Source organism: Delphinus delphis, chromosome 10 (genome assembly GCF_949987515.2).
Source record: "Delphinus delphis chromosome 10, mDelDel1.2, whole genome shotgun sequence".
NCBI lineage: Eukaryota > Metazoa > Chordata > Mammalia > Artiodactyla > Delphinidae > Delphinus > Delphinus delphis.
In genome coordinates, this window is record NC_082692.2 from 19,956,288 (window position 1) to 19,982,995 (window position 26,708).

Genomic DNA, 26,708 nt, shown 5'->3' on the forward strand with positions numbered 1-26,708 from the left:
ATTGTTTTTAACCACTATTGAATGTGATGTATTCTAGTACTTTAATTATGTCACAATTGATAGATAACTTATTTCTTCTCATTTTAAAAATGTTAAATAATTTTGCAAATGATCTCTCCTGTATACTTATCCTGGTACACCTTATTAATGAATTTAAGCTTCATTTATTCATTGGCCACTTATATTTCCTTAGAGAATTTCCTATTCATATCTCTTGCAAAAGTTTCTATTTCATTGTTTACATTTTAAAATGTATTTGTTGGAGTTCTTTATGAATTTTAGATTTTTATTGAGATTTCACTGAATTTAGAGATTGGTACAACATAAAATATTTCCATCCAGAGCATAATATCTCTCCCTATTAGTTCTAGTTTTCTTTTATATCCCTTGACAAAATGTTATTGTTTTCTTTAGAGCCTGTACACTTCTTGTGGGAATTTATATTACATAAGGAAGACATTTTCAATGGCTATTTACATAACTGAAATACTTTTTAACTGAAACAGTTACCAGCTCCAGTTGAAACCACAGCCGTTTCTTAAAGCTATAATGATCTGTCAAATAACTCAAAGAAGTATAATCATCAGCCTATAATTTGCTTGTATACAAGGGAAATCAATCAATAGATTGTTTTCATGTCCTCTTAACACACCAAAAATGGAATTTAGATACAAAAAATAAAAAGTAGAGACAGAGAGAAGAAAAACCACAGTTTGGGAATAGTAAACTTTGTTTTCCTTTCTTTGGCAAGCTACTTATTACCTGGCAGTAAACAAGGAGGCCAAGTGGGGTAGCTTGGGCAGCTGGGTCATTAAGGAAAATAATTCCAGTTACTTAATGGTCCTTCACAATCTTTAGGCATTTAAACTGTGACGTCTTCAAGACAGGATGTCTCTACCGTGTCTATTTTTCCCCTCCTTCTGCACCCCCACCTCCGTTAGGCAAGGTCTCAGCATTTCCCTCACTAGAATCTCTTAGATCCTTAACAGACGTGGAAATAAAGTTGCTGATAATAAATTTTTCCAAAAGCAAGTTGGCGCATGATAAACTGATCTTAAAATTCTGAAGAAAAGACAAGTATAGCCTTGAAAATTTTCTTGGCTTATCATTTACTGAAAAGGGGGTTTTCAAATATCTTTGATTTGAATTTGTGTATTTCTTCTTTTAGTTATGTCATTGTTTTATACATTTTGAAGCTCTTATTACGTACATATAAATTTAGATTTTTATAGCTTCCTGGGTAACTAAGACTTTTTACATTATGAGGTGTTCCTCCTTGTTTGACTTTAAGATAGCTATGCCATCTTTTTATTAGTATTTTCATGGTATATATTTCCTCTGTTTTTTTCTTTCAAGCTTTCAGTGTACTTATCTTAAGTATGTGTCTTGTAAGCAAAGAGTGTTTTTTCAAATCCAGTCTGTCAAACTGTCTTTTAATGACAGCATTTAATCCATTTACATTTAATGCAATTATTGATATAATCTACCATCTTGATTTTTACTTTCTATTGTCTCATTTATGGTTTTTTTCTTTAATTGGCTTCTTTCACAGATTAATATTTTTAAACTATTTCATTTTCCCTCTATGACCTTTGTGGTTACACATTCTTTTAAAATTCCTTAAGTGGTTACCCTAGAGACTACAAAATGTATTCTTATCAAGTGTGTGTCAGTTATCAATTTATTGCCTCTCAGCTTTAAATCCACTCTGTATTGCCGGCTATGCACAAAAGAATTATATCTCTTTTGCTAGCTAGTATGAAGCTTTGGGTGTAGAGGGCACTAGAGGGGCACTAGAGAAGGAAATGGTTTCTGTTCTGGCTCTCCTTAGTTTCTCCAGAGCTGGGCTCCTGAAGTATGAGATAAGCAGCAGCGCCCAGCATCTAGCTGTTACCCTGGGACCCTCTAAAGTGGCTTTAGGATTGTGCAGCCTGCAAGTCACCTCCCCAAGAATGGCTTTCCCAGCATCCCCTTGAACGGCTCTGAGCCAAGTTTCAAGGCATTCAGCTTGTCAGCCTTTTTTGGAATGGACAGATGCCTATTCATGGCATAAGGAAAACCAGTTCCTAATGCCAAGATTACCTCTGTGGGTTTCCTTTTTCTCCTGATTTGATAGGAGTGGAGATGGTGGAAAGTGGTTACACTCTGGGTATATTTTGAAGGTAAAGGTGACGGATCTGCTGATGCAGTGGATGTTCGAACAAGGTATAAAGAATGATTTCATAGGTTGGGGTTTAAGTCATGGAAATGAGATCTGGAATATGAGAGAGGGAAAGAGGGCAGGTGACGTGGGGTAGAAAAAGGAAGGGGGGGGTGATGTGGACACAGGTAGAAAAGAACCATTGAAGATGATTAAGGAGAGAAGTGAGGACATGTAGGGTCAATTGATTGAAGGTCTTGGTAATAACAAAGAATTGCTGGAGTCACGGTATCAGATGGCAATAACTAGGAAGACAGCAAGAGAATAAAGATAGGCTTGGTGGCGAGAAAACAAATTCGTATTTTAAAATAATCTTTTATTTGCTCATCATATACATTTTAACACATATTCTGTTGATATACATTTATTTTTTGGTGATAATTAAATAATTTATAAAATATATGCATAATGTAAATCACAAAATATATGCATAATGTGTGAAGTGGACCAGAGCCATCAAACTTCATTGGTGTTCATCTTTATGAGATGTAGATAATCAAGATATTTAAGGAGATAAATTCCATCATTGGATTCTTGTTTCTTCAGAATTAAAGAGGTAGTATACATAATCAGAAAATCAATTTTGATGTTCAGATCAATGAGGGGTTTGTGTTACTGGAAAGAGCAATATGTAAAATAGAAATGTAGTTAACAATCACATATTCCTAGGGATAATGTGATAATCATGGGAATATCATCAGAAACTACAGACATTAGCAGAAATAAATTAGTTGCCTATTTTAACCATTGCAACAGCATTTTCAAATGTTCAGAAGAGGATTTCCTAATTTTTTTCAAGACATGGGTCTTTATTGTTCATTATTCTATCGATTTTGAAAATTATTGTCTATAAAACTCATTTTATCACTAGCTAGTGTTCGTATTTTTAGTCAAAAGATACCGCCATTTGTTAGAATTTATAATTTACATTAAATAACAGATTTTGTTACCGAATTAAAATACTTTCAGTTCCAACGAAAGTATTACATTTTAGGGTAGCCTCTGCAGCCTTGTTTTGGTAAATAGATGATTTCAACAAAGCTTTTTGAAAAATTGAAAACAGCTCATGAACACTTCTTACTCAATTAGATTCACAGACTCTGTTTGGGGAATCAATCTATTAAGGAACAAAATGTCTGTTTTTACATTCTCCTTTTTAAGTTCCATCTTAATTTTTTCTCTTCCCTATTTTCTTCTTATAGCCTCTCATTTATCTATTTCTCTTCTTTCTTCTCTTCTTCTAGCTTAACTTCTGCTCCCCCACCCCCTTCCTTTTTCTTCACTGTCTTCTAGGAAACCTTTTCTCCACCCGTTCTATTTCTTCTGTGCTTGGATTTACATCTCCTGTTATCTTTCTTTTCCACAGAGAAGTTGTTCCTATTGCATTCATTGGTTCTTTTATAGAAAATTATGGACGGAATAAGTAAAATATTAATAATCTATGTAGTGATCCAACAAACATAAGATACGTGAACATTTCACAAATGCAACATGTAATTATCCACTGCTGATGTCAATAAGGCATGGTCTCTTTGGTATAAGCGTCTATGTTCAAGATGTAGCATCAGTAAATACTTGAATTTTTCATGTTGCTTGGTATCCCTGTGAACTAAAGATATTACTAATGAGCAACAGTATGAAACTCATTTTAATACTTTTTCTTTTTTTATTGCATTGGGGTGAATTTTTATTTTTAGTCTTTAGTTCAGGTTATATAGTCTATGATGCTTTAAGGTAAAAGAAGATCTAAAGCTGGAATGTAAACTGGAATTGACTCTCCTCCCAACTTTTTACACATTCACCAAATGACTGGTTATAGGTCACATGACTCTCCTGTTTATTTCATAAGGTTGTTATAGTCAACATTTATTGTTCTCTTACCATGTGCCACTCACTCTTCTAGAAGGGCCTTAAGAACACAACACAACCCTGTGAGGTAGGTGCTATTATTATATTCACTTCACAGGTGAAGAACCGAGACACAGATTCCCCAAAGGTCACATAGTAGGTGACAGAACCAAGATTTTAACTCAAGAAGTCAGTTTCCAAGTCTGAAGTGTTGACCACCGTACTATTGCCTCCTTGATATTTGACCTTTTTTTCAGATCTGCTCCATCTCCAAGACCTTGGACTTGGCATTGTCTCGTTCAGCTGCCTCCTCACCTTTAATGCCTCCAGCTTTTTCGCAACTACTGCAGACGCTCAGCATCCCCATTGAGCCTCTTGACTCTCTTTATCCTCCCAGGGCCACTCATGCCTCGTTCCTGCTTTCCCTTCCTTCTCTGTCACACCAGGAGGACTTGCCATTGCTCTAATTCACCTTGTATTTTTCTACCTTTTAACTTCACCCACTCCTTCTGTCTGGAATATTCTATCATCGCTCCCTCCATTTCAGCTTATTAAAAATATTCCCCAACCTTCAAGGTGCTCTCCTAACGCCCCCTCCCTACCCCCCTGAAATACTACCTTTTCTGTAAAGTTCTTCCTCGTCATTGCAAAAACTCAGATGTAATTTCTCTCTCCTCAGGATTCCCAACACTAAGTTGGTACAACAAATATAGTGCTTACTAAGTCTGCCTTATAATCTAGTTGTATGTGAATTCCTTTCACATCCCTTCTAGCCTATGGTAACTTAGAAGATCTAGGCTAGAGTATGGAATAAAGAACGTTACAACTGAAAAGAATATTCTATTTAGATCTTTAATTTTACTGGTAAGGACACCAAAGCTTAGTTTAAGATGTAAGTCACACTGACAGTTAAAGACGAAATTCACTTGTTCCTTCCTTCCTTAAATGCATATTATGAATAATACTGTGTGTGCACAGAGCACTGTGCTGAGTACTAGGGTTACGCAGGCAAAAGTGTCTACTTTTAAGAAATTCAGAGTCTACTGACTGGAAGAGACAATAGATTATTACAATACAACGTGATGGGATAGCTGTTTGTGGAATAAATAAATAAATGCATGAGTCAAGGAATTTACTATCTCTGTAGTGATATTATGTGACCTTTCCAATAACAAATGTATGGAAACAGGTTTTGTAGTTCAGTTTATAAAATCACATCCCGAGTGGTAGGAAGGAATGTCAAGTCTGGTTTGTGTCAGACAAGCTGATCTCCATCAGTCTGAAAAAGAGAGGGGTCTATTGAAATGAGGGGTGATGTTTTCCATCTCACTCCGTTTTTAGTTTTTCTCCTTTCAGTTTTGGTTGCTGCTTTTCTTTTTTGTGTTTATTTTTTTTTCCAGTGTTTTTGTTTATTTTATTGAGATATAATGGACATACAGCACTATGTAAGTTTAAGGTGTACAGCATAATGATCTGACTTACCTATATCATGAAATGATGATCACATTAAGTTTAAGGAGCATCCATCATCTCATATAGAGACACAGTTAAAGAAGTAGAAACTATGTTTTCCTTGTGATAAGAATTCTTAGGACTTACTTTCTTAACCACTTTCATATGTAACATAGAGCAGTGTTAATTACATTTACCATGTCGTATATTAAATTCCTAGTGCTTAACTATCTTATAACTAGAAGTTTGTACCTTTTGGACACCTTCACCCAATTCCTCTTCCCCCTACCCCCCATCTCTGGCGATCACAAATCTGATCTCTTTTTCTTTGAGTTTGTTCGTTTGTCTGAAGTAGAATTGACCTACAACACTGTGTTAGTTTCTGTCACACAACATAGTGATTCGATATTTCTATACATTTCAAACTGATCACCTCCATAAGTCTAGTTATGAAATGTCACCACACAAAGATATTACATTGTTATTGTCTCTATTCCCCACATTGTACATTTCATACCTGTGACTGCACCTGCAAGTTTATTTTTAAACTGAGGTTTGTACCTCTTAACCTCCCTCACCCATTTCCTTCCTCCCTCCACCCATCTCCCCTCTGTCAACCACGTTGTTCATTCTCTATTACTGTCTGTTATGTTTGTTCGTTTGTTTTGCTTTTTAGATTCCACATATAAGTGAAATCACACAGTATTTGTCTTTGGTTGCTGCCTTCCTTCATATGTTCAGGATTTAGCCCTGAACACTCACTGACCACCTAGCATAATTTTTGTCTTGTTTATTAATCGGCTGCATGTTCACCTCAACCAGACCAAAGATTCCATAGACTTTGGGCTGGAGGCACTCACTACTCATTTTATTTACTTGTTTTTAAACTTGAATGTTCTTCCTGTAATGTTAGCTCCTCTCATTCCCCGGAAAGTCAGGTTTTCTGATAGGCACGGTGCCTGCTTAATTCAGATGCCAAAGAGAGTGTGATGGGATGGATATAAAGGTGTCTCCCAGATCTACAGGATGCTTTACCTGGGAAATCTCAGGTCCTCTCTACCCACAGTACATCAGGAAGGACTTCCAGTTGGGTGGTGTTAGGGGGAGTTTTATTTGAAAATGGTTCCAAAACCTGTAAAAGAGATAAAGCAGAAAAATATGTTTTTGAAACTTCCATGCCTATTGTTTTGCCAAGATCTGTTGGGTACCTGGTACTCAGCTCTCCCTGAGGCAGCATTTTCCTGTACTGTTTCAGATGTTAATGTAGCTTCACATTTCCAGTGTGTTGAATGCAGTCCCTTAAAACATGACAACTGTCTTATTTTTAGTTTTCTGTGATGCGCCTTGCTTTAAGGAATTCTTATATGTTAAAATATAGATTTGTATTCTGTACACAAAAGGACCTGGTATTGGTGAAGGTGCAGGTAAATGTGTCGTACGTTATTTCTGGGGAGGTGAGCTGGCTTCCTAAGAATGATTTGGCGGCGTGCAGCAAAAGTCTACACGCTGAGTGCGTGTTGTATGCAGCAGCTCCACTACTAGGAATTTATCCTAAGAAATCACTATGAAAGTGTGCAAGGCACACCTACGTGTTTATTTGGCAAAACATCATTTCAAATAGTGAAAGTTAGAAACTTACAGGGTGGATCAAAGATTGTTCAGTAAACATGCAGGAACAAAAGTATGTATTATCCCAGTTTTTAAAAATTTTGATTGATTTATTTTTAAATAAATTTATTTATTTATTTATGGCCGCATTGGGTCTTCGTTGCTGCGCACGGGCTTTCTCTAGTTGTGGCGAGCGGCGGCTACTCTTCGTTGCGGTGCGCGGGCTTCTCATTGCAATGACTTCTCTTGTTGTGGGGCACAGGCTCTAGGCACGTGGGCTTCAGTAGTTGCAGCTCGCGGGCTCAGTAGCTGTGGCTCACGGGCTCTAGAGTGCAGGCTCAGTAGTTGTGGCGCACAGGCTTAGTTGCTCCAGCGGCATGTGGGATCTTCCCGGACCAGGGATCAAACCCGTGTTCCCCTGCATTGGCAGGCAGATTCCTAACCACTGCGCCACAGGGAAGTCCAGTATTATCCCATTTTTATAAAAAAAAGTGCATGTGAAGAAAGATTAACTAGATACCAAAATGCAAATTGCTCTCTCTGGATGGTGTGATCATTTGTGGTTTTAACTGTTGTTTTTTGTTTTGTTTTTGTATTTAAATTTTTTTTTCAAATTTTCTGCAGTAGATATGTATGTTTTATGACCAGAAAAATATTTAATAAACTCATAAATCCCATTTTGAAAGCAACAAAGATAAATTGGGTTGTGACCGCTTTCCAAGATTCATTACGGGATTCTCTTACATTTATGCCCTTTGCTATCAAAACAACATAAGAAATAGGCTTCAGCACCAATATCCCAGAAGCTTCCAAGATGGAATTATTTTTTTAAGAAAAGTAACATTCGAATCTCCCCCAAAGTTGTTACATTTCCTTTTTTTCCAGAACAAGAAGACACGTGTAAGTTTTGTTGAAAAGGAACAAAACTTGTAATGTTCTACCGCTGTTAAAATGTTTGGGGTTGATCTGTGTGTCCCAACACTAAGGATGCCAAAGATATATTAATGAGTAAAAAATGCAAGTTACAGATGTACTAGGATTACATTAAAAAACAACAGCAACAATAACCTTCCCTCCTCAACTATCTGGGACGTTTTATTGAGAACAAATATATTTAGTTAAATGTTGATGTATTCAGAATTAGGCCTGGGATGACACACACTGTGCTGTGATCAAGTGTTGCCCTGGAGAGTGGGTAGAGGGAAAGACAGGAAACAGGTTTTCTGGGAAGTGTGGGGTAGGGTTCTTTCCTTTTATTTTATATACATCTACATTCTTTCAATATTTTAAAAATCATTTCAAAACATTCAAAAAGAAATAAATAAAAAAGAAAATTCAAGACATGCCTGTGCCTGGGAGCTCAAGGCAGAAGCTAGATAGTAGGCTTTGCTCATTTAAAATTAAATTCCTGAACTTTTCAGAGGGTCAGTGGTAATGATAAGACAGCATTCTCCCTCTTGCTGATTATTTTGCAAATACGAAAATAGAAAATGGGCCCTTCTGACACTTCAACTCAAATATTCCAACTATAGTCTTAAAGACATATACAGTTGGGTTTTGTTTTTGTTTTTGGCTGCATTGGGTCTTTGTTGCTGCACACGGGATTTCTCTAGTTGTAGCGAGCAGGGGCTACTCCTTGTTGTGGTGTGCGGGCTTCTCACTGCGGTGGCTTCTCTTGTTGCAGAACAGAGGCTCTAGGCACGCAGGCTTCAGTAGTTGCAGCACACGGGTTCAGTAGTTGTGGCTCAGGGGCTCTAGAGTGCAGGCTCAGTAGTTGTGGTGCATGGGCTTAGCTGCTCCACAGCATGTGGGATCTTCCTGGACCAGGGATCAAACCCGTGTTCCCCTGCATTGGCAGGCGGATTCTTAACCACTGTGCCACCAGGGAAGTCCACATATACAGTTTTGCAATGAGAAACTTACATGGTTTTGAAGTGTAAGCAGGTAGAGACTCGGAGGGCCATTCCCGTTAACCAACTAGTTCACCAAATTCATGCTCAGAGTTGGGCACAGGCAAAAATTTGTCATGGGAAATAATTGTCTTCGATGATCACATCTTTGCTACATAAAACCCCCTCCTCGTTCTTGTCTTGGCCAAACACACCCTTTCCCTCTCATAATATCCTTCCCTTTCCTATACCATAAACCACTTTCAGAAAAGACTGAAACACATTTGCATGAATAAGGAAACAATGACTCTTTAAAATGTTATTTTCCTAACCAGATTTGCTTTTTAACACGTTAACAAAGAAATAAAGCTCTAATGGCGGAATCTCACACACACCCATCAAAATCTGGGGGCACAGTCGGTCACCGACTCTGCTTATATATCCACAGCATCCTCTGCAGTGGCCTAGAGTACAACAGGCATTTTCAGACTTACAGATGATGGTATACGTCAGGATCCCGCTGCAGCCGGGTTTGGAATCCTATATACAAGTCATCCCAGAGCAGACCATTCTTCACCACGTGTCTGATAACATCAACCCGGCTCCGAATCTGAAACAGATAAGGAACAACTAGTAGGGGTGACCCAGCCAGCAGTGAGCATCGGTACTGACCCCTGTGTCCCTGAAAGAAGCAGCTGCCTATAACGGCAGGGGTCTGAGGAGTCAAGGAGAAAAGCCTACTGAAGGAGATATCACAGGCGGAGGGGGAAAGAGAGGCTCCTGAGTGCAGTAGAAACTGAGGGAAGGAAAACAGGAAATGGATCAGGAGCCGGGATTGGGGGGTGGCGCAGAGTGGCTGAGAGCACAGACAGAATCAGATTGCTGGGTTCAAATCCATGGTCTAGCTGTGTGATCCTGGCAAACATTCTGTGCCTCAGTTTCCTCATCTATAAAATGGAGATAACAGAACATTCCTCACAGGACTACTGTGAGGATTCACTGAGTCAGTGTATATAAAATACTGAAAACAAGGCCTGCCACAGAGCAAGATTACCTTAATGCGGCGGGCAAGGCCCTTACCTTTAAAGAATCCCAACTCCTGACACGGGATCTGCTGAATAGTCAAAGGTGCACAGGGTTAGGAGGCAGGCAGAGATGGTTTTGAGTCTCAGCCCAGCACTTACTAATCATGTGACCTTAACCTTGCTAAGCCTCGGTCTCCTCTGTTACTGTTGTGAGAAAAAAAGAGATAATTCATTAAAAAAAAAAAAAAAAGCATGAGGTAGCATGAAGGGAAGTTATTAAGATTGAACATGGTTTTAACACTTCATAGGTACATGTTCCAGTTTACCAGGAGCCTTTTTCAGTATCTGGCATCACATTTTTTTTCCTGATAAATATCATGCTAATGCCAGTAGAGGCAACTTTATCATAAATGACGGGCCATTAAATGACACGGAATGATCAGAAGACTGGCATTTAGGATTTATTTCTCTTTCCTGCACCATTCCTACAAAACGATTACATCCATTGTGAACTGAGATCGCAAACACAGGTCAGAAGATCTCCTGTTTTGCCAGTAGAGACTTAGAAACATGACTGCACAGTTTGTTAAGTTGAGGACTGCCCAGCTAAAGCGCAGTATCAAGATCTAGTTCCTCACAGTGGAGGGGAGATGGCCTTTCTTGACCTTTCAAACTAGAGAGGAGCACGTGGAAGAACTGGGGAGGTTTTGAGAAACGTTTAGATTGTAAAATGGGAAGGTCTTGGTGATTGATTAGATTTGGGGATGAGGGAAAAGGAAAAAGGTGAAGATTACCCCCCTGTTTCTAGCTGGGCTCACTGTGGGGGGGGAGGAGTTGATATTGCCAACGATCAAGACAGAAAAGGAGAAAGAGCAGTTTTAAGAGAACGATGATGTGTCGCATTTTGAACAGGTTGAAAATGAGGTACCAGGGATTTGGATATCCAGGTGATGATATCCAGCAGGTGATTAACTCTAGTGAATCTGAAGCTGGACAGAGTTGGCGGGAGCTGGGCAAGGTCTGGGCAGGACCTATGGATTTTTGGCGTCGGAGAAGCGGTGCTAGCAGATGTGTTCGGTGGGTTGAGTACAGAACCCTGGAGGAAAACAAGAGATTTAAGTGGTGGCTGGAGAAAGAGAGACCCTGAAAGAACGTAGAAGAACAGTCAAGAAGTGAAGAAAACGAGGGCTAGTGTCACTGGAGCTGAGAAAGGACTTCTAATTCAAAATGATGGGCAGATCCCATACCTAACCCGCCTTCTGCCCACTTCTAGATGCAACTGAAGTGTTGACAAAGCAAGCGTACAGGTATGAACTGTCACAGTGAAGAAGAAATGAGGTGAGTCGTTGACAGCAGGAGATTCCAATTAACTAATGTGAATCTGGAAAGCAGGAGGGTGAGTGGCATCTAAAGACGAAGGCAGAGGCTGCAGAATCCCAGAGAGTATGTGGAGGGACATTCAGATTCAGAAGCAGAAGAGGTACGTACCATGGATGACAGCAGGGACACAGAGCACAAAAGTATGTACACAAAACAGTCAACCCCTTCCTTACGCCTATGCATGGCTCCTGGGCCAAATACATTCAGACAGTTCTCTGAATAAATGGAATCCATTTTGCAGGAAGAATGAGGGCGGGAGTGTATATGTGATGCCCCAGAGCAACGACCTCCACATTTCGGTATTTAGGGGTCCCTCAGCCTAACAGCTGGCTCCTCACCTTCATAACTTAAACGGGTGCCCCCCTGTCCAAATACAACCTAGGTCTTAGTTGATAGCTTACAGTCCCTTTTTAAAAAATTGAATTAACTTTCCACATTTATAAATCTGGGTATTTTACATGAAAATCCAGATTTCCAAGTTTTCTGGAAAACTCGGAAGATCAGCTGGAGCTCAGTAGGGGCTCCTCCCTTCCCTGCTTTCCACTTGATACAGTCCCCACCCAGCTCCCCCTATTTACAAGATCTGCCTCGGGTCCGCCTGTGAGCACTTAAGCGTGTAACCCCTGCCTTCAAGTAAAGCCTGCTGCTTGAAAAGGTCTTTTTTTTTTTTTTTTTTTTTTTTGGTAAATATAGATTAATCCCTAAATTCTTAAAAGTCACCTACAATGGAAGAAAGGTCAGCCTGGGGTGAGCAACACTGCATGCAACTACAGTAGAAGCCAAAAGAGCACTGCCTTCAGGTAACCATGGAAAGTGACCGCCGCCCAGCATAATGGGTTCAGGCAAGCTATCGTGCGAGATCAGACAGGAAAGTACTTGAAGTTTAGCTCCCGTGTAACATTTCTTTGGCAGATACTTAAGCAAAAAGTCCCACAAAGGAGGAAAGCAAAGAAGGTGAAGACATGGGTGGGGTCTGGGAGTGGGTAAGGGATGTCACAGGGTGACAGATTGGCAGCAGACCTAGAGAGGGGCCCATCCAGATTGGAGCAGGAGGATGGACAGCTACAGGAGCCATGCATCTAGGCAAGATGGAGGGCTTCCCTGGTGGCGCAGTGGTTGAGAGTCCGCCTGCCGATGCAGGGGACACGGGTTCGTGCCCCGGTCCGGGAGGATTCCACATGCCATGGAGCGGCTGGGCCTGTGAGCCATGGCCGCTGGGCTTGCGCATCCGGAGCCTGTGCTCCGCAACGGGAGAGGCCACAGCAGTGAGAGGCCCGCGTACCGCAAAAAAAAGAAAAAAAAAAAAAGATGGAGAGTTGGTGTGATAGAAAATATACTTATGAGTTTAAAAGGCAATGAATGGCCCCCGCCCTCAAAAAAAAGGCAATATGAGAAGGCTCCAGGTGGCAAGAGAAGGAGCTCTTCCAAGTATAGGCATATCCGCTATATATGAACCTCAACATACAGAAATCTCACTAAAATCCTGGGAGACAAAAGCACTGAGAGGCGAAATAGGGACCACCACGTACACAGCGGGCATGACGGTTTACCCCGTGGTGTATTAAATCTGCAAGAGAGCTGTTGCCTGCTTTATCCAACAGATGCATTATGAAAAGCTGTGGAAAAGTGACTTTTTTTCAATGAAATATTTTTAATGAACTTGTGATTTTTAAAATTCCAAAGAAAAATCTCCCTTATGGCAACAGATACCATAACTTATAAGTTTTGTAAATCAGAGTTAAGACGCAAGACAGTGGCTAAATACACAGACTGCGGAGCTAGACTACTTGTGGTCAAAGCCCTGCACCACGCATTCACTAGCTGTACGACCTTGGGCAGGTTATGCAACCCCTCGGCATGGCATTTTCCTCATCCATAAATGGGGAGTATAGTAATATGGCTTCATGGGGCGGTTGTATTAAATGACCTAAGATATATGAAGCTGTGTTATGTATGTGTTTCATAAATAAAGCAATAAATTTAGCAGATTCATTTTGCTTAAAATGGTTGTTTTTATGTAGGGTTTTCCTATATGTGAAAACCCAGTTTTTTAAAACCCATAAAGCAGGCAGTGGATTACTGGTTTTACTAAAGTTTCACCATAAGATTCTCTTCAACAGCAAGTACTAAACATAAAAATACAAGTCAAATTACTAAAATGTCATTTAAGAATACATCTATTTTATAAAGGTACATTTAAACTTCTATAATTAAGGCATTACACATTTATATGTCATGTGTAGTACACTTAAGGGCAGACTATACACCCTCCTAATTTATTTAGTGATTTTTGCATTTATATAGAATTTAAAATTACAACGTATGCTCACATATTTTATGTCATTTGACTATAATAAAAAAAAAACTGATAAGGTGGGAAGAAGCCCAATGCAAGGAAAAAAAAAACAAACCACCAAGGCTCGGACAGGGACTCAAAGCCTCATAATCAATAGTCCTCATCGGCAGGGATGGGGTACCCATCCCAGTCTTGACATTGTGTCCAAAGCCCCGGCTCTTAACACCATGCCTGCAGTGGGTTAGGGATCTGTTAAAAATTGGAGCTCAACAAAATATGTGTAGGTTTATGCTGACTTCACTTTCTTTAGAGAGCCACCCATTGGGTTTGTTTGGGGAAGGAGACACCACTGGAGAGAAGGCAAGGAAGGCAGAGATCAGTGCTTGCAGGTCTGGTAACAGTGCAGGTGGGTCAGCTGTTTGGAAGGAAGCAGGTAGAAAAGCCAATCTTTGCAAATAACTCGAAAAGAAACAAGTATGGAGTTTAGTTAATAATAATGTTTCAGTATCCACGTGTTAGTTGTGACAAATGTAGCACAGTAAAGTAAGATGTTAACAATACTGTCTGTACTATCCTTGCAACTTTTCTGTAAATCTAAGGGTTATTCCAAACTAAAAAGTTTATTTAGGAAGGAAGGAAAGATGGAAGGAAGGAAGGAGCACTTCCACTGGTGTTCCTGCTTACTTCCTCATACGGATGTTCCCGGCTTGGTCTTTCTTTTGGAAAGGATAAATCTAGAAAGTCAACCAAATAGTCATATCCTCCAGGAAAAGGGCTGAAGTCCTCATCTGTCTCAATCATCTGTGCAAATGACAACATGGTAAAGGGAAGAAGCATATCAATCTGGTGGTCAAGGTCCTTAAAAAATTTTGGAACGTACAAGACCCAAATGCTCTTAAATGATAGCAATGAAATGGAGTTAATATAAAAAGAATCTCTCCTCTCTGCTCTCTTCTATTCCCCCCTCCTCTACCCCCCCTTCAATCCCTCTCTCCCTCTCTCTTCTTTCCTGAACTGAATTCTAATCCTACTCTTCTACACTAGCAAAACTGCTTCATATCACTAGCTTCAATCAAATTTACAGAGAAGGATATCATTATCTCAAGCACTATTAGTAATGAGATATCAAATACCACTGTATGTTTGCAGGCTAAAAAATAAATAAAATGTGTAATTTTTCTCACCATCACATAGCAGCTAAACATAAAGAGTGTCATTGAAAATTCCAAATGTTTTCTCTTTTTCATACTAATTGCTCAACTGAAGATACAATGTAGACCAATGTTTCCCAGGTCTTTGGGTTTCAAAGACAATTTTCTAAAAAATATTTGGTAGCTAATGTAGGCATCAACATTTCATTTTGCTAAGTGAGGACTTAAAAAAATTCTTACATCTACTATCCTTTTATTTCATTAAAGGAAGACTGCTTTCATGCCTCAAAAATAGAAAGGACCTAATCTTGGAATAATGACAATTCATCCCAAGAAAAGAGAGTTGACATCCTTGCAACCACACTCACATGCATACTCATACTTGTTTCATTACTGACCATCAAAAACTTTGTCATAGACTGGCTCTGACCCCCAGGTAGGTTTTTAGGACTCACTGATTTTGAGAATGCTAAGTGTTGCCTGGTACCGGTATTAATGTTCTGGGGTTGAAAGGTAAACTTGAGAACAGCCCTCACCCTGAGGGTAACCAGTCTTTTGTTTCTAAGGGTATGAATGCTGTCCATTTCCTGATGCTTTCCTTAAACTTTGCTCCCCATGCACAAATTCAGGCACTATATGTAAGAGGGATAAAATATACATATAAGTATTGCTGGGATTTCCAGCCCATTTCAGGCCTCCTCTTTCTCTTTCACCCCCTGCCTGTTGGTACTTATTTTGTTTTTCGATACCTCTCAGTTTCGGTGACCAGCTTATAACGTGAACCACTTGGGCTTGTGAGCTCTGTGCGTACATGTTGGGGCTAATTTAAGTTCTGAGCTGACCTCATGGTTTGTGCAATTCATTCCTTACCACAGCTGCAGATAAGAATTACCCGCTTCTCTGCTGTTACACGACACCACCTCTCCAGTGGAGCCCACTTGCCTGTTCCACAGTTTAAGTACCTGTTTCTGCTACAAACACAACACAACAAAACACCCACAAAACAAAAACTAACACACGGTGATGGGAGGAAAAAGTGCTCCGAGAGAGAAACTGAGCTGGACCTCAGAACGTTCCCTACATTTTCAACAAGGCATTGTTTTAGCACATTGTCCGATCTATTTTCTGTGAAGCAGATGGTAGGGCTTAATAAATGTTTTTTGAGAAACAAATTGGAATACTTCATAATACAAGACAGCAAAGACAAATAATACTTCATAGCATACCCTGACCACCAGGTTATAATCCTTAAATCCAGCCCAAGTGAAGTATTCTTTTATCCAGCATGAGTGACGAAATATTTCATCTCCTACAGCAGCATTCAAGATTCTCAAATATGGTCCAAAGTCCCAGGAATCCTTGTAAATTTTAGTCCCCTCTGGAGGCTCTATGATGCCTTTCCTTAAAGACACAAACGTGAGAGAACAAGGAAAGAAGAAAGCAACAAATAAGGAAGGCAGAAATTAGCACTTCAATTTCAACAGTCAACCAGACCAGCAGCTTTAAGACTGTTCAGATGATACCAAGGCGTCTCACAGAAGTGCCTCGGGGACCACCGAGGGGTAGGGCCCCACCCCAGCCTAAACCAGAACAGCTCCTGTTAATTGCTTAGTGTGATCACTCTCCAAGTCAGAATACATTTAAAGATAAAAGTCCATGTCGGGGAAACAAAAATCGGAAAACCACTGATGCAGACCCTTTCGGCTCAAATAACTAAATTATGGAAATGTTGAATATAAGTGGCCGTATTGATTTTGTGGAAGTCTGCTCACTCCTGCCCTGCCCCTCACCTCCACTAGAATATAAGTTTGATGAGAGCAGCAACCATGAGTGGCACACAGAAGGGGCCCCATAAATATTTGTTGAACATAGGAATGACTTTAGCCTATCTTTGAGATATACGTAGAATTCTGTGTCTCTAATATATGGTCCTCTCACTATACTAATCAAACCACAGCTCTCAGACACATGGGCAGTTCTGTATGTAAGCCCAGTCAGCAATATGGACGAGAGAGTTCTCTGACATTCCTAGAGCTGTCCATCCAGTGCGAAGATGGATCATTGCATGGAACATGGAATACTGAATCCTGGCAATAGAATAGGATGTGATCTGGATAAGGGAAAGATGAGGAGGGAAATGGGCACCTGGCTAGTAGCGATTTGGTAACTATGTCCCACTTATCAAAACAACAATTTTAGTCCATTATTTGCCCAAAGCTAGAGAGGCACTGGTTTCGATAATAAATTACTTATCAAAACCTAAAGTTTCTAACTTCTAAATGAATGTCAAATCTGCTTCTCCAACTCCTCCCCCCCATCTCAGTTTACAGCCTCACTAATCTCTTCCTGGATAAAGCCTCAGTCTTCCAGCTGGCCTCCCTGACTCTAGTTCTTCCCCCGCTGTGGCCTCTTCCCCAGGACATGGTCTTCCAAAAAGTAAAATAGTTTTTCTAAAACACAACGAAGTAATGTTCCTTCTTTGCTCTATAACTTTCTCAAGCTCTCCTTACTCATAGGCAAGTTCCGTGGACTGTCTCACAAGTCCTTTCTGACCCTGGCCCGACAGGGCATTCCCGTCTCATCCTTTTCCTCCACCTTCACTTACCAACCCTACAGTCAGGTGGATGGCTGGATTCATGAGGGAAGGACCTCTTTCTTCACAGCTGTTTCCTTGTATCTAGTATGATGCCAGGTATACAGAAGGAGCTCAATAAATCACTTCCGAATGAATGGCGTAGGTCTATTCACTTAAAGTATCTGCACTCACCAAACTCATAACACTATTTACACCTCCCTTCTCCAGCACGTGTCAGTCCCTCTGAGCGGAATCTCCATCTGTCTCTCTTAATTATAACCTACCTCCTGATCTCTAAGACATAGCTCAAACGCCTAAGACTTCAGACTGAGCTTTCCTTGACCACATTTCCTGTTCTCTCCTGGCCCCTCTTCCCCTCACAAGGCAGAGTTAAGCACTTAGCCTCCCTGTGTCCTTACACTCTGTCTTACTACTGAGAATCCAACAATGTCGACTCTCTTGTTACCCAGAATGCTTTGGTGTGACACAATGATACAAATGCAGATTCCCAGGCTTTGCCTCAGATCTACTGAATCAGAATCTCAGGGGGTCGAGCCCAGGGAGCTGCATTTATCCAAGTGCTTCAAGTTATTCTGATGTTCGTTCAAGTTTGAGGATTATTACCATAGGATACATCTGGGGAACTGGAGAGAGATGATGGAGAATTCTGCCAGTGCCGAATGCCAGACCCTTGAATGTCCTGCTAAAACCTGAAATAATTAAAAACTTCTCTCACCCTTGACCTGGAGAATACAAACTGCTTTTACCCTAGAGGTACTGGGGAGATCCTCAGGAATTTTAAGCAGGGAAAGGAACAGGAAGAATTTTGCATTTAAAAAAGGTTTCTTCCACAACAATGCAGAGCGGAGGCTTTCCTTGCTTATGATCCCAGTAAGAATTACATTTTACTTGAGGGCCCTGGGGGTCCACATACCAAGCGCACCTGTGAAACAAAGTCTCCTGAAATAATACTACTCCTTGTTATATGTACTCGGGCAATGTACTCAGGTCTATTCTATTTTATTCTATTTCATTTTTTAAAATGCTGGTCATGATCAATGCCATTGATTTTTACAACCCACCAGTGGATTGTGGCCAGCAGACTGAAAAAGGCTGGCATGGAGGATAGATGAGAGGAGAGCAGGGTGGAGGCACAGAGCCAAGTCAAGGGCCACTGCTTGAATCTAGGTGAAAAAAAATTGTGAGAGGCCGAATTAAGGTCACGACGGAAGAGGCTGGAGACGAGTGGTGGATTTGTGAGGGATTTACGAAGAATTGGCCAGATTCGGTAACTAGTTCGATATGGGAAGTTAGCAAAAGGGCATAACCAGCTGGCTGCGCCACTCACACCAACTCTGCAGAGGTGAGGCCAGGAGAGGGGTGTGCTGTTGGCAACTGTGTGCCCAGCTCTCCAGCACGTTCAGTCCATTTCTAAATAAGGGTGAGGAACTAACAGTTCCATTTGGCTCAAGACAAGTATATGTAAAGATATAGGTCTGTGACATCAATAGTAACTTTTCCTGAATTGCACTCCCAGTGCACTGTTACTTGTTCAAAGGTACTGTCTGTGGAATTGGCAGCTGGGTAATGTTTATACTGATATGAAAACTAATTCTCATGCTTATTGCTTGTTACTTCAGACAACTTATTTTTGAGCTGCATCAATTGTCCTTCATAGAAAAAACTTCCTCACTCTTTGTTTTCAAGTATGGCTCTGAGACGAGGAAAACATTTGAGTAATTATTACATAGGATGAGAAAATTATTATATAGGACTGAGAAAAAACTCAGCCTTTTTCCCCCTAGATTTGAAAGATACTTATTTAATAGTTTATTTTCTTTAAACAGTAAGACTTCCATTTTAAAAAGTGATGTGTGGATCTTAATGCATGACAAGCTCAGGAGGCTACTCAATAAAAACTTAATATTCTGACAAATAGGGACCTACCAAGAGACCACAGGTACATCCTTTATTTTCTCATAAAATTGAAAAAATCCCTGAATCATTTTTTTCTCTATAAGTGTTTAAGCCGGGCTTCCCTGGTGGCCTGCCAATGCAGGGGACACGGGTTCGTGCCCCGGTCCGGAAAGATCCCACATGCCGCGGAGCGGCTGGGCCCGTGAGCCATGGCCACTGAGCCTGCGCATCCGGAGCCTGTGCTCCACAATGGGAGAGGCCACAACAGTGAGAGGCCCACGTATCGCAAAAAAAAAAAGTATTTAAGCCAAACCTGTCTGTTGGATCCTTTAGCATCCTTCCCAGATCAAGAGTGGCTCCAGGTCGTGGGGTCCATGTTAACACATCAGAATTTTTCTTGATAAGGTTGTTGAGTTCATTTGGGTCATTTTTGATGTTTGTTTCTTTAATATACCTGAGAAATAAGAAAATTCCCATGTAAGAAAGTTTATTCTCAGATGAAATTTTGATTAGAACAATGACAGAATTTTTGTTTGTTTGTTTCCTCTGCATTCCTACTTCCCAATCCCCCTGCAGTTATCCCAGGAAAAATAAAGACTATATTTGGGCTAATGTCCCTAATTAGGGAACAGCTATTATTTATACTTTGTTTTTTAGTATAATCACATAGTGATTGGAATTGAAGTTAGATGTAGCAAGACTACTATTAAGAGGTAGGAATAACACAATCTTGTATTTAATTTTTTTCCAGTTTTTTAAAATTGAAGTATAGTTATTTACAGTAGTGTGTTAGTTTCAGTTTACAGCATAGTGATTCATTTTCTTGTATTTAATATTAATGAAATATATAGATGATTAAATATTACTTGGCAGGTATATACTAAGCGTTTAACATGAACTAATTGATTTTGTCTTCACAACCCACTGAGATACCTGCCATTATTACTCTTGTTTTATAGAGAAAGAGACTAAGGATCAGACGGCTCAGGTGACTTGCCCCAGGTCAGCAGTGTCCACCCAGCTCTCCACTGCCAAAGCAGGGCTCATCCTTCCCAGGAGGCCACGAGGAGGAGCGTCTCCCCAACTTTGGGAGTAAAGTCTGATAAGTCTTTCCAACCCCTTCCATTATGTGAGGTTACATTTAAAAAGACAGGTGTCTAGGAACCAGGAAGTGGGCCCTCACTAGATATCAAATCTGCCAGCGCCTTGATCTTGGACTTCCCAGTCTCCAGAAGTTTGAAAACTAAATTTGTTGTTTATAAACCCCCTCCCCCCAAAAAGGCTTTCCATTCAAAACCACTGAAATCCACCTGTTACAAAAGAACACACACATCCTCAGTCATAGTCCCTCCTGAGATCTAGTTTCTAATTGTGCTATTATTGATCAGCGCTGGGTATCTCCCAAATTTAATTCCAAGGCACAGTCTTTCTGGAAAAGCTGTAAATCATCAATTTTAATGTCATATGGGCAGGTAATTGTGGTGATGCTGGAGCAGAAAAAGAGAGATCCAGGATTTGTCACTGTGTTTCATCAGACATGGGTTACATAGACAGACATTTCTGTTAAAGGGAATTTTACTTTCTTGAGCTACAACTGGGTTACCTAGACTGGATAGATATTTTCAGTCAGATAGACAAACACAAAACATATGTAAGCATTTGTATTTCTATAGCACCAAGGTATTTTCTCAATCCCCCCTGTATTTTCTCAATCCCCACTGTCATCCCCACTGACTTACATTATGATCTTGCAGACATGAGTAAAGATATGTCTCCACCCAAAGATGTCTAACTTGTCCCTTCCTACACATGGGAATGTCCTCCCACTGGGGCAGTCCTCAATTTGAAGCAGTGTCACCTCTTTGTCTCATCATCTTACTACCTCTAGTCTCAAAATGGTTCACCAACTGATCTCCCCGCCTCCGAACCGGGATGCTATCAGATTACTCTTCCTAAAACAGAATGTGTGGCGTTCACAAAAGTCTTTAACTTCTTGATGCTTCTTTGTCTGCCTCTCTAAAATAATCATAAAGTTAATACCCAGACACTGCCCTCTGAGGGGTATTGTGCATACAGAGGGTAACATCTGCCAACTACTAATACACAGAATTGTGACTTACGACTACTTTAAATGGCAGCATCACATTAAGTGGTCAAGTGTCCTTAAGTAAGAAACCATCATATCCAGTTCGTCTCCAAGTTCTTGCAATTCAACCTCCTTTATATTTCTAGAATCTGAATTCTCAATCCCCACTGTCATTCATCAGTCCTTCTGAGATTATTGCAATGATTTTCAAACTGTACTCCAGGATCGACATTCCTGTCTCCCTTCCCACCATGCAGACATACAACCTAACCTCTCCAGTGCACATCTGATCATGTCTCTGTTCCTTGTTAGACTCCTTTACCAGGTTCCTCATTCTTAAGGATAAAATCCAAGCCATGTGGAGTGACACACAGCGGTGTTCACTGTCTGGTTCCCACTGCCCCCCGCCCCAATACACCCACCTCAGTCCCCTACACTGAACTGCAACCTCTCATCTCAGCATCTTTCCATCTTTGCTGGTGGGTGTCTACTCATACTTCAAAACTTTGCTTCATAGTCTCATCCAGTAGTCATTTTCTGACTCTCATCTGTATCCCATTGCCTCCAGAACATACATGTACCATAACATTTATCATTCTGTGTTACTATTGTTTTTCTCTTCCAACGCTGAAGACAGGCATTTCATCTCTAGTTCTCCAGCACCTAGCACATGCTGCTCAAAAAATGAATGAATGAATGATGAACAGCACTGATCGAAATAAATTATATTTTAACTTTAGGCCAATCTTTCTGGAAATATTTGGAAGATGAGAGACAGCTAAGTAATAGCAACAAGAAGGTAATAAAGAAGGAAACATATCAGCAAAAGGACACATTAAGTGACTAGACACATATAGATATGTCATCAGAGGACAGAGAAGAACTTCACAGTGAAAAGAGTCAGGTTTTAATGATGAGTCACATGAAGCCCAGAGAAGTCAAAAATATTGGTCCTAATAAGTGGTAGTAGGAAAGACCCTAAATTCCATGTACACTATTTCCCCTACTGTACTCTGCTCCCTCAATGGATGAGAAATTATGGCCAGTACTTACAGGATTTTGTCATAAAAACTTATCTCAAGGACTGATAAGTCTATCAGTTTCTTTACTATCCAACAAATTTACAGGTAAGTGTACCCTCAGAGTAGAAAGACACATGCATTCCGTCTGCATGTGGGCAGTCCCTGACCTTTGTTCACAAAATGTTCCAGGCACTGATCATAAAGTGATCAGCAATGAAGCAGACGGTACTGGTACTTGCTCATAAAAACAACCATTAATGTTAGGGGCTGAGTCACTTCGTGATCAAATAGATGCTCTATACAATTGACAGAATCTTATAAAAGCAAAATTAAAACATCTAAAAGACTTTAACATTTAAAATAATAAAACTATGCTTCAAATACTACCAAATGGATTAATTGTATATTTTGGTTTTTCCAAGGGGCTGTGTATTATATAAGATGTGCATATATATTTGTTGTATCACAAGTATGACCTAAATAAATACGTAGCTTTAATTAACATGACTGAGGTGTTAAGAATAACTGTTAGCTTTTTTGTTGTTGTTTTTAAGATTTACTTAGATCCAATTTTTGGATTTTTTTTGGTGAACAGCTCTATGAATTTTAACACATGTACAGATTTGTGCTACTACTAAAATCAGGATACAGAGCACTTCTCTCTGCTCTATATTCTGTTCTCTCAAAACTCCCCCATGTTGGCCCTTTTTAGTCAAACCCTCCCTTCCCTTCAGCCTAACCTCTGGCAACCACTGAACTTTTTCTCCATCCCAATAGTTTTGCCTTTCTCAGAATGTCATATAAGTGGAATCACAATATATAATCTTTTGAGACCGACTTCTTTCACTTAGCACGATTCCTTTGAGATTCAACCAGGTTGTGTGTATATCAGTAGTTATTTATTTTCTATTGTATTCCATGGTGTGGATATACCACAGTTTGTCCATTCACCTGCTGAAGGACATTTGAGTTGATTTGGTAATTATGACTAGAACTACTATTAATATTTGTGTATAGTTTTGTGTGAATAAAAGTTTAGTTTCTCTAGGGTAAAGAGCCATGAATGGCATTTCTGGGTCGTATGACAAATGTGTATTTAAAGCAACAGCCGTACTGCTTTCCAGATGGCTGCATCATTTCGAATTCTCAACAGCACTGTCGGAGAGGTCCTATTGCTCTGTATCTTTGCCATAACTGGATAGTGTTAACCTTTCAAAATTTTATTAACTTTAATTCTTATTTCATTGTGGCTTTAATCTGCATTCTCTAATGACTAGTGATATGGGCACGTCATTTCTTATGCTCATTTGCATCAATATATCTTCTTTGGTGGAGTATCTGTTCAAAATGTTTTGCCCATTTATTATTGAGTTCTTTGTTTCCTTACACTGATTTTTGAAAGTTCATTATATATTCTAGATACAAATTGTTAATCAGATATATGATTTGCGAATTTTTCTCATGGTCTGTAGTTTATCATTTTATTCTCTTAGCAGTGTCTTTCACAGAGCAAAAATTTTAATTTTGATAAAGCCCAAGTTATTAAAATTTTCGCTTATGGATTGTGCTTTTGGTGTCCTATCTAAGAAGTCTTTGCTTAACCCAAGGTCATGAAGATTTTCTCCTATATTTTCCTCTAAAAATTTCATAGTTTTACATTTACATTTCGATCTATGACCCATTTTGACTTATTTTTTGGTATATAGTGCAGGGCCTACTATATTGAGGTTCATTTTTTGCATATGAATGTCCAATTAATTGCTCAACATTCAATAACATTTATTGAAAAGACTGTCTTTTCTCCACTGAATTGTTTTTGTACCTTTGTCAAAAATCAAATGGCTATATTTGGGTGGCTCTGTTTTTGGACTCTAGTCCATTAATCTATGTGTTTATTTCTTCATCAATATCATGCTGTCTTGATTACTGGAGCTTTATAGCAAGTCTTACAATTGGGTAGTGTGGTCCCTCCAGAAGTTTCCCTCTAGTGTCATTTCCCTTTTATCTAAATAACTTTCTTTAGCATTTCTTTTAAAGTAGGTCTTCTTATCATGAATTGCCTTAGTTTTCCTTCATCTAGGAATGTTTTTATTTTACCCTCGTTCCTGAAGGATATTTTCACTGGATATAGAGTCTATGTTGACCATTCTTTTCTTTAAGCAATTTAAAAATACTATCTTACTACCTTCTAGTCTCCATGGTTTATGACTAGAAATCCATACTTGAATTTCTCCATATGTACAATGCATTCTTTCCTCTGCTTGTATTTCTGTTTTTCCACAGATACAGACCATCTCTCTACCTCTCTAATACACCTGAGTCTGGGGTACAATTCCACTTTTAACCTCTCAGGCAGAGAACCCTTTGTGGGTCCAATGCAAAAAATTATTTCCTTCTCACATTTTAGGTAATAGATTAAGTCACTTTAAATGTCCATTATCTTGCCTGGTTCCTCTTCTCTAGTTAAACCTTAGACCGTAAGATCATCTCAAAGGATGCTTAACTTATCTGCATTCAGACTACATGCTTTGACGTGGAACATTTAACATGAAGCCAATTTAGGAAATTCTCTGAGTTTCTGTAAAAATTCACGTTCAATAATACTTCCTCACCGGCCTGACTTTAATACTCTCCACAGTGTCATGTGGCAAATATTGCTCTCGATTTTGTACTTTTTACCTGAGTGGCCCATAACTAAGAAAATGAAAGTGATAGAACAACCCACTGTTTTCACCTTCTCAAACAGACTCTCCTGGATTTATCTTAGACATGCTTTCTCTTTATATCTTTTCACAGATGCTCACCACTGTCCAAAGCAGTGTGGTATGCAAAATACCACCACAGTCTAATCCCTTAGTTCTTGGGTATTTCCACGTAGTATGATGTGAGAGCTGGAAATGGCAGCAGAATCTCTTCTCTGCTCCTTTTTCCACTGCTCTAAGGACAGACTGATGTTCAGCCAGAAGGCATAACAGTTGCTAAAATACTGAAATAGTTCTATGCCAGTTGGTTCAAAGCTGCTTCCCTGAGTGCCCTCTTTGCTGTCCCAGGCACCTGACCCTCCCCTGGGGCCTCCTAGCTCTCTCTCAATTCAGTCAACTAAAGGATTAAAGTTTGAGAGAGCAGAGCCTCCAGGACCTGATCCAGCACTACCTGTTATCTGTTCTGATTGCTTGGTGTCTATGCCGTACTGGTTCTTAACTACACTGAATCTTAGTGCATTTAAGTGAAACCTTTGTGCCATGTCTACATTGGCAGGCACTGAGAAGTTTATTCTTGTCGCATTAACTGATTGTCATTTCACTCTAGATCAAGATTGAGTGTGAGACACACCTATTCACTGATAACTAGAAAACTGAAGGGTTTGTGGGAAGTTGAAGGGAAGTTTTCCAGGGCCATCAACTTCTAGTAATATTGGAGTAGCTCATTCCCCTGGTTCTGTATCATTGTCACTTGACACAGACAACCCTTCCCTGGTTCACTAAGTCCTTCATTTGCTGTCTACCTCCATTAATTTCACTGTACCTACTCCATCTTCCATCCTTCATAGTTAAGTGAGCATAAACATTCTTAAGTCAGGAATATTTTACTTGAAATAATCCAATAAAACAACATCAATGAATCAGACATATAAAGTAATGAAAGGAGATATCACTACCACTATTTGCAGATGATTTAAAGAGAATCAGCTGAAAACTATCCAAACAATTAAAACAACTACTACTTAGGAAATATAATTATAGAAAAGACTGCATTTGCAATAGCAACCAAAAGAAAAAGTGAAAATACTAGGAATAAACATAACCAGAAGTGTGTGAGTCTTACATAAAGAAAACTTTAACATGCCGCTGAATGACACAAAAGAAAACCTATACAAATGAAAAGACATGCCTTGTTTTTGGACTAAATAACAAAATGATATTATTTATACTAAACTAATTTATATAGTTAACGTGATTGCAATATAAATAATAAGTGTTCTCATTGTTCGGCCCTAGCAGGTCTACTCCAAATCTCAAAAGGACACTAACAATCTTGCAAATGTTTAGTTTGGCTTTAGTAATTCATAGGAAATTTTGGATCACAGGGTCCATGTTTTGAGAGAAAAGGAAAAGCACTTCCCCAGCTCAGGCACCTGACAGTAGCAGAGTCCCAAGAAGGACAATCCAATCTAAAAACAGTAGTTAAGCTGAACTAAAAAAACAATGTTTCTTAAATTTGAAGTTTCTCCTGTTTGAGACACATTTTATTATTAAAAG

General features: G+C 39.6%; 1 protein-coding gene across 13 annotated transcripts in view; it reads right to left on the bottom strand.

Moving 5' to 3' along the window:
* Nucleotides 1–2,501: 2,501 nt before the first annotated feature.
* LOC132432777 (cytidine monophosphate-N-acetylneuraminic acid hydroxylase) overlaps nucleotides 2,502–26,708 on the bottom strand; it is a 100,557-nt gene continuing 76,350 nt past the window's right edge. For 12 of the 13 annotated variants that reach the window (XM_060023530.1, XM_060023539.1, XM_060023537.1 and 9 more), the window contains 7 exons: nucleotides 19,655–19,795; nucleotides 16,076–16,250; nucleotides 14,383–14,499; nucleotides 10,951–11,118; nucleotides 9,492–9,607; nucleotides 6,536–6,632; nucleotides 2,502–3,809 (listed from right to left, as the gene is read on the bottom strand). In XM_060023530.1, coding sequence (XP_059879513.1) covers nucleotides 6,557–6,632; nucleotides 9,492–9,607; nucleotides 10,951–11,118; nucleotides 14,383–14,499; nucleotides 16,076–16,250; nucleotides 19,655–19,795 — 793 coding nt within the window. In that variant the 3' untranslated portion in view covers nucleotides 2,502–3,809; nucleotides 6,536–6,556. The remainder of the gene's footprint in view (nucleotides 3,810–6,535; nucleotides 6,633–9,491; nucleotides 9,608–10,950; nucleotides 11,119–14,382; nucleotides 14,500–16,075; nucleotides 16,251–19,654; nucleotides 19,796–26,708) is intronic. The other variant, XM_060023540.1, reaches the window with a different exon arrangement.